Source organism: Uloborus diversus, chromosome 1 (genome assembly GCF_026930045.1).
Source record: "Uloborus diversus isolate 005 chromosome 1, Udiv.v.3.1, whole genome shotgun sequence".
Classification (NCBI taxonomy): domain Eukaryota; kingdom Metazoa; phylum Arthropoda; class Arachnida; order Araneae; family Uloboridae; genus Uloborus; species Uloborus diversus.
This window is the reverse complement of record NC_072731.1, coordinates 140,939,935-140,949,012: the sequence shown is the minus strand read 5'-3', so window position 1 is coordinate 140,949,012 and position 9,078 is coordinate 140,939,935. Positions and strand designations below refer to the sequence as shown.

Below are 9,078 nucleotides of genomic sequence, written 5' to 3'. Positions count from 1 at the left end.
CCATCTATCGGTATATAAAAATAATGGAGGCAAGGCACTTAGTATGCAGTCCTCGACATAAATACAGTTGAAGTCAGTTGTGACTCTTGAATAGCAATAGCAAATACACGCTTGGCAAAAAGCAGACGAAATTCATGTAAAATGCGCTGCTGAAACGGTTTTATAATTTTTTCGATGTTTCGTACGAATTTGTTTTCCGTTTTTGTTATCATGGAAGTATAAATATATTTTTCGTTTCAGGTTTGTTTCATTGCTCATACCATATTTGGTTTTCTTGGGTAGTTTATGAGTGATTGTTAGCATGTGTACTGATCAGATGCAGATGTAAAGTAAACTGTTAGCAATTTCAAACAAATATAAAAATAATGGGAATCAAAGGATTGAGCACCTTTTTCTATCAAAATCCTCAGTTGTCAGAAAGTTATCGTCTTCATGATACCTTTGTTGTAATTGATGGTAACAATCTGATGCATGTTTTATATTTTATGCATAAAATTGAATGCATCTATAATGGAGAATATAATAAGTGAGTACACATTTTTCATTCTTTTTATGTTATGATTTTTAATGAGAAAAATGTCAAGAGATATCTTCCTATGTCCTGAAAATAGTTAAGAGATATCTTCTAGGACAGCCAAAAACTATTGAGTTATTCCATGTATTACCACGCTAGGAAATCATTATGCCTTAAAAATCCAAAAGTCTTGCAGAGTTGAACCTCCCCCCCCCCTACGTCTGGTTGTACATCATGGTTTTATGATGTGGTTCATGGATCATGCTTTATGCACAGGGTCAAATAAAGTTCAAGTGTCTGCTCTTCAAATGTTAACGGTAAAATAATAGTACTTAAAATTTAACAACCAAAACATTGAAAATTATAATTTGTTGATCTGCTGGAAGTTTTATCCTTGAGTCCTGTGAGCTATCAGCTATTGATTTACCCATGCTGAGATTCTAGGCATGTGCGAACTGTGCAACCATACAAGCCTCTACCCATCTAGGGGCTTTACAGCAGATTCCAAAAATGCAGAGCCCAGTGCCTTTATCACTGCACAACAGGATCTTGGGTCAAAAGTTCATGAGAGTCCTCCCTAAAAATCCTATTTCTACACACCATCCTTCCTTAAATCCCCCCCCCCCTAGACAATTCTTACATTGTACCAATATTGTTGTAAATATACATTTACAACAATATTTGTCTTCGTTTTTTCAATTCACGCTTTAGGGGCCATGCATTATTTACATAAGGGTCCCGGAGGGGGTGGGTTCTAATAATGTCGACATACCCTTACTTTGGATGGGGAAGGGGGTCAAACCCATTCTATTGTAATACAGTCAACTCTCGATTACTCAAAGTCCCAAGGGCAGTGGTGGCGGATCACCGCATATGCGCATGAGGCCATAGCTGGAACCTTGGAGCCGCGAAGTGTCACATCCTCAAAACCAAAATTTGTTTTTTGAAGATTTGCCATGGAAAGTCATAATTTTGAGTGGGAAATGCTCAAAACTCATGGAAAATTAACAGTTAGTCATGGATTTTAGGCACAGGTTGATTGCTTCCAATCGGACCCCCTTCTTCTAAAGGGACCCCAGGCTTTATATGTACAAGGTTCAAAGTTTCAAAATATATTTGTTTCTTTCCTTCAGGATGCTTCATCCAGCATATTTCGCACTCTACCGTAATTCAGCACTTTTTCTGAGATTAGAAAATTCCCGCTTCTTTGTTCAAGGTCGTGTGTGTCCCCAAGAGGAAAGGCATTACTATGACTCAAGTTTCACGTTAAATGTAAACAAAGACGTTAAATGTAAACAAAGACGGGGGGAATTTGGCTGACCTTCGAAAATTGCTGCGAGAACTGTTCTTCTGTTTGGCATATTTCAATCCAATTCAGTTGTACAGTGAGTGTTGTCTTGTAACAGTGTTCAGAATCTTGCTAGCTAAATGAAAGCTATCACATGTTTTTTTTTTTTTTTCCTCCAATGCCTTGACTTTCTTTTTAGTCATCATATATTTAAAAACAAAATTGTTTCATAAGTAAGAGTCGGGGAAAAGTACTTCATTTTGACGCAATGCTCCTACGCATCATTCTTTTTACAATGCTGAATTTTTCCTGCTGCCGAGTTATAACTATTCGACAGCTGTCTCTTTTTTTTTTGTTTGCAAGTTTTCCTTTTAAAAAATGTTTTCTTGTGCACAAAAGTAAATTTTTATAGCTTGCTTTCAACTATTGCATAGGGTTTTTAAGTAATTTTTTTTATAAAAAACCAAGAACTGTATTCCTTGAAAAGAAGACATGATTTTTCCTCACAGTTTCTGATATTCGCTGATGTTTTTCCCCTGTTTCTGAGATAACGTAATGGTGTTGTTTTGGTCAAGTTGATACATTGTGCTTAGATCCAGTTAAAACCGAGTAATACTTAGACTCACAAATTTTAATAGGTATTTACTTTTTCCAAAAATGCTTAGAAATGACACACTTCCCACCAAAAAAAAAAAAGAGCATCCAGGATTCGCATTTGAATTTCGAGGTCTTGAACTCAAATTATTATTTTTTTTTTTGTAATCATGAATTGCAATAAGTACCTACTTGTTGGGTTTCTTGTTTCTACAAATGAAAGAGAATGGAAATGGTCAAAAAATTTAGACCCACCAATTATATATACTGAGGATTTCCTAGAATTGGTAACTTGAAGGGGCGTGCACAGGGGGGGGGGGGGGTTGCCTATTGGCCCGAGCCTGAAGGGGCCCAAAAGGGGCAAAATATACGTAGGGATGTAGGGGTGAATGATAAATGGAGGGGACAGATAAAAGTTATTTGTGACAGGCCCCAAAATTTCTGTGCACTCCCCTGTTAATATGAGAAATATCCACAAAAAAGAAATGGTGATTAGCATGCAGTAACACAAATAAAGAATCAAGAGCCCATCCACCAATAAGTACACTTATTATAAAAATGATTTGCAGTGTATAACGTTATGTATTTTTATTTCTTATCAATCTTATATGATAAGAAATCAAAGTCTGGAAATTTAGTATTTAGATGAAAGTTTTGCTGCTTTAGTTCATCTAGATAAGTGTTTTTTTTTTTTTTGTTTTTTTTTCTGAAAAAACTTAATTTTATTCAAAAAAAAACCTTTTTTAAAAAGAGCTGAATCTGCTTGAGCTAAGCCACAGATGATTTATAACTATGATGACGAAATTTTTGCTCTCTAAATAGGTAAATATTAAAAAATAGTGGTAGGCCATGGTAATCTGAAAAATCAGAACATTAACTTTGGTCAAGTGAGGGTAATCAGCAATTCGTGATTGCTCAAAAAAAATAAATAAAGGAATGTAATTACTCTGGAAATATTTAAAAGAGCATATTTCGGAGAAGATAACCATACTTTATTTACATTAACTAAATCAAATTTATTTTTAGCATCTCACTCGAATAAAATATTTTGTGAGAATCTTCTTTTGAAACAAACTTTAAAAACTTCATTTCGCTTCTTATTACGTCATCGTAACAGTTTATTCATTTGTGTATCAACTTTATTCATTTGTGTATACCCACATTGGGTATAATTGATAAATTTCAAGTAGAAATTCAAGATTTTATTGTTGCAAATGCATTATGTCAACAAAGGTTTGAAATCGTTATTTTATAGGAAAATAGCTCTTGCATCCGATGAAATTTTGTTTTGATCCGCAACATCAGTAACAAAAAATATAAACTAACAAATGTAACAAAAATCAAAATGTTTTGACTATAACCAGTCTAACCTATTATTAGTTATCCTTGAAGTATGTATTTCATTATACTGTAAAATTTTCAAGCAAGAAACAAAAGCAAATATCTCACAAAGTTTTTCATCAGATTTTTAATATCCTGTAAAGTTTTTCTATAGTTGCGTTTTGCAACTACAGCCCAGGGTTGATTTAAAAAAAAAACGTTTTTTTTTTTTTTTTTTGGTTTAAAACAAGCTTTTTTGGTTTAAACCGGGTTTTTTTGGTTTAAATATTATTTGTGAGAAAAACAATTAATTTTCGGAAGGTAATTAAGGTTCCATGTAATTAACAGTTCAGGGTGGTGACAGAAACTGAAAAAAAGTTCCCTGACTTTTCCCTGATTAGGTTCATCAAATTTCCCTGATTTACGTTACCAATGATAATGGTTTCCTTTCCTTGCTATACTTGAAATCCATTGTATGTTTGTATAAAATGCAGTATTTTAAACGTTTTAAGTTGTGTAAAGTTGTTGAACTAAAAATATAATTTTAAAAAGATGCTGTTTTTTTAATAAAATGTTTAAAAAAACATATCAAGTCAATTTTTTTGGAAAAAAAAAAACCCTACAAAACAGCATATTAAATTTTTCTATATGGAAAGTTATATAAAATTAAAAAAAAAAAAACTTTATTTCCAGTAACCACTTAGCATAAGAATTTTAAGAAACTATTAAAATCACTTAAAAACACATGTGTATTTATGATAGAACTAAAAAGTAATTGAAATTATTTTGAACTAAATTTTCAAACAGTATAATAATTGTCACAAGAAAAACAAGTAATAGTGAAATAATAGAAGTAAATGTAGTTATTCTTATATAACTAATATACATATTTATGCAAAACAGATGAAACCTTTTGACATCCATTCATAGGGAGCTTTTCTCTAATCAAGAACATAGATTTTAATGAATGAATACAGCATTTTAACAATTAAAAAAAATAAAGATATTTACTTAAGTGCACAAGTTAACTCTATTTCAAATGATTTCAGTCTGTATCGAAAAAAATCATAGGTTGATTTTGTAACGAACAGCTTTAAAATGCAAGGGGAAAAAAAAAGCAACTGGTTAATTTTAAAATATATAAAAGAATACAACTTGGTTTTAAAATAAAAGAATCATTTAAGCCTGAAAAAAAGAAAACCTTTCTAATCTGTGGTGACAGCAAATAGTATAACGGCAAAAAACAAAGTTTTTTTGATTCAAAGTTCAATTTTAGCAATTACATAAAAACGCGAAGAAGTAATAACTTTTAAGCTTTTATCAGTATTAATTCAAAAAACAAAGATTTCTTCTTGAAATCTTGATTACAATAAGCTTATTACTTCGAGACAATGGAATAAAGGCAAAGGAGCTAAGGCATTAATGACAGTTTCCTCTTTGCCTGTAGGGTTGTTATTTTAAGTAGTATTGAAAGCGTGAAAGCAAACTTCAACCTAGGTAAAATAAACAACTTTACAGACACAGAAGCAATCTTAGGAAGTTCATCCTGTGGTTAATAAGTAAGATGCAATACTTTGACGTTGGGGAAAAATATGCACAAATATACGGCAGTGTATAATCGCGCCTCATTAATCTTAACTTTTTTTTGAACAGATAATTGTGGAAAATGCGTAGAAATCAAAATACTTAATTTTGCAAAGCAAAAAAAAAAAAAATTTCTTCATAAAATCAATTTTCCCCTGATTTTTTGTTATTTTTTTGAAATTCCCTGATTAATAAAGTTCCCTGACTTTTCCCTGATCTCCCTGATCTGTCACCACCCTGCAGTTATTCAATAGTCACATTATACCTAATTTCTTTTCAAGCATAATCTTTTCAAGAGAACAATTTTCATATTTTTCTTTCTGATCTTACATAACGCTGATTTTTATATACACAATGTCGCAAATATTGAAGTAAAGCAAAATGTACAACAGTACATGATTGAACAGTTAAAAAATCGATTGCTGTTGTACTGACAAAGTTTTAAAAAAAAGTGCTGCTCTATATTCGACTTCGTTCTTATTTTGGAAAGACTTGGAAAATATATTGACTATCGCTAAAACAAAGAACCAAATCAAAAATACAAAATTGATGTAACATGGCTTAAATTACAGCTTATTTACTGGCATACATGTTGCATCCAGCATTGAAGTTTAAAAAATATTAAATGCAAACTCTTTAGAACAAATAAATGTGTAGCAAATTCTATTTCAAGAAATTTTTTGCCAAAAACGTTATATCTTCTGCAACTGACTGAGTGGTGGAAAAGCCAGAAAAAAGAATTTGAAAAATGCAATGCAACTGTCTTTAAAAGTCTTCAACATTACTAAAACCAGCTTCAGAAAAGAGCAGTGCATATATTTTCGTCATTTAGATATCATTCATAGCTCAAAAATTGATTAGGCTCTGGAAAAGCTTCAAAACTTGCTTTTTGTTCAAAGTACTAAATAACATAAAAATAATATTAATTTATAACGTAAAAATTGCTATGTATTTATGCATATGTTATTGGGGTGTAAAGTTGATTTTATGTAATTGTAAAAAGATTTATACACATATTTCTGAAATAAGTTGAATACATTACATATACAGGGTGTCCGAAAAATCCTCGACACATAACAATGGTATTTTAGATTAAATGTGTCAAGGACTTTTCGGACACCCTGTATATTTATTTATAAATGTAATTTTAGTTTTTGTTTGTATCAGATTAAAAATATTTTGCTTTAAACCAAAAGAACGGTTGTTTTCTCCAACAGTCTTCAAAAAAATTCATTTAGTTGAAAGCCTTGAACAAAAAGACTAGCTTTGAAGCTTTTTCCAATCCTAATTTGTTTCTAATTCAATATGTGTGGGGAAATCAATGTAAACCTGTAAAATGAATTTTTTTTAAAAACCATTTTTTTAAAAAACCGTATAGTTTTTTTAAAAAACCAATTGGTTTAAACCAATTGGTGTGTATTAGTAATTGTAAATTACTAATACACACCAATGTATTATGCTAAATGTATTAGCAAATATGTTTTGTGTATTAGTAATTGTAAATTACTAATACACAAAACATATTTGCTAATACATTTTGTGTATTAGTAATGGCAATAGCTCTGACAATCAGTTTACTAACTGATTGTGAGAGGCCGAATTAGTGCCTAAAAGGCATAAAAATGTATTTGCTCAAAAGACGTTAATAATACACACAGCGAACTGATTAGTTAATTTAAACTAATCCCAAAATAATAGATTTGATTGAAAAACGCATATTTCCACTGACTCATTAACAGGAAAATATTTCTTTCAATCGGCAGTGTAATTATCAAAGCACTCCACTGCAGTTTCATGCTCTAAAGAATTCGAAATCGTACTCTTAATTCTCTCGCCGATTTTCTGCATTCATATTGCTCAGAATACGTAGTTCGAGACTCATAAAATGATCTCGGACAGTGTTGTTTGCAGATTACACATACACACTGACCAACTTATAAAAGGGGCATTCCACGGTATTTTTGACATTATGTAGAGTCCGTAACGTGACCTTTTTTGCCATAACTTTTTAATTTACTTGGGTGGCGGTTGCAAGGGGTGTTTTTAACATTAAGTCTACGAGCTAAAGAATCTGTGCCACAAAAAAGTGGCCATTAAGAGGGGTGGCCGCTGAGAGAGGTTTCACTGTATATAGCAGCACTTACCAGGGCTGCTAGTACTATTTATTGCCCCAAGACAGAAGAAGGGTTTATCTACCTATTGTACTGATTATCTCCAAATTTTTAATTTTGCCCCTTACATCCCTCAGCTTCTCACTGCCTCATATTTCATTTAAGCAGGGTTTCCGCTACGGTCGCATTTTTCGCATAATGCGAAAACACTATCTGAATTGCGAAAATAAAGCAATGCATTTTCGCTTCTTTGCTCAAATAAAAAATAAATTAGTTTTTTAAATAAAGAAGAAATGTATGATCCTAGAGAGGAAGCGTGAATGGCGATAATCAACTTAATCTGTTTTAAATCTTAGCTAAGATGTTTAAACTACAATTAAGTTCAATAACTATTAGTCTTATCCAGCATTATGTCCCCCCAAAAACTGATTTATTAGGAGGAGGGGACTGCAACGTTCTAAACACCAATCATGTTTTCTTTTTTTTATTTTATGTTTAAAAAAATTGCTGTTGTACTTATTTCTTCAAGGATGTCACAAATGAAATATGAATTTTATTTTCAACTGGAGATGAAACACACTGAGGCATATATAAATATATGAGAATGTGTAACATTTTAGCATTTTGCTAACATTTTTCCATTAATTTTAGCTTTTATGCTAAAGAACTTTTGAACCCAGCTTAAACCCTGCATTTAAGTCTGGAAGCTAAAAAACGTATTTAGGATGAGCTGTTTTTTACTTGTTTTACAAAAAATAGATAGAGTAAAATATAATAAAAGAATTGCACGATGTGTGGCATATTTTATTTTGTATTAGTATAGCATCATATAGAAAAAAAAGTCAAAAAATATTCAGTCTAGATTCCAACTTGTTAATTTAGGTACTTAAAATTGTTTTACAAAATAATTTAATAATAGTGAATTTAACAGATGGATCACCAATTGTTTCTGAGTGTACCGCATTGCTAAACTGAATAAATATTTTTCTTATCAATTTTATTATTAGTTAGATTAATTATTAAATAGGAAAAAAATGTATTATAGCAGTAATAGCAATGATTTTAAACCTCTGTTTCAACATACTGCTGCATGTAAACTATTTTTATAAGTCCAATTACTTAAATATTTAAAACAAATTATGTCTTTGAATGAAGGAAATTTATTGAAAATTGAAAGCTTTTGTCTTTCATTCTAGATTCATTTAGATTTTTGAGCTATGTAACTTTGGCAGCAAGTAGTTGAAAAACATAAAGGACTTTCTTTTTTGTTAAAAATTTGTGCTTTAAAAAGTGTTCTTAAAAATTTTAAAAACAAACATTTTCAAAATGCTTAAGTCTTAAAGAAAACTTAAATATTGCATTTGCTTTAAACAAGAAAACAAACAAAACCAATTAAATTTTTTATCAAAGCATATTTAATGTTTTTTATTAATTTTCTGAAGAAAAATATTATAAACCAGCAAAAATACCCGGCGTTGCCTGGGTCAGTAATAATTATTAGAAAAAATCGTTACTTGCTTTTGTTTTCTGTTTTAAGTAAAAGAATTTAAAACACATCTTTTTGACGTGATTAAAAATCGAGTTTCTTCCTTACCCATAAAACTAAAATAGCAATAAGTATAAAGAACAAAGTAGTATTGATTTAGAAACGAAAGCACTATATTTAA

The 9,078-nt window shown here is 30.8% G+C and overlaps 1 protein-coding gene across 1 annotated transcript in view; it reads left to right on the top strand.

Annotated features, from left to right (window-relative positions):
* Positions 1-116: 116 nt before the first annotated feature.
* Positions 117-9,078, top strand: part of LOC129235325 (protein asteroid homolog 1-like) — a 34,372-nt gene continuing 25,410 nt past the window's right edge. The window contains exon 1 of the mRNA XM_054869078.1: positions 117-526. Within this exon, the coding sequence (XP_054725053.1) occupies positions 366-526 (161 nt within the window). The 5' untranslated portion in view covers positions 117-365. The remainder of the gene's footprint in view (positions 527-9,078) is intronic.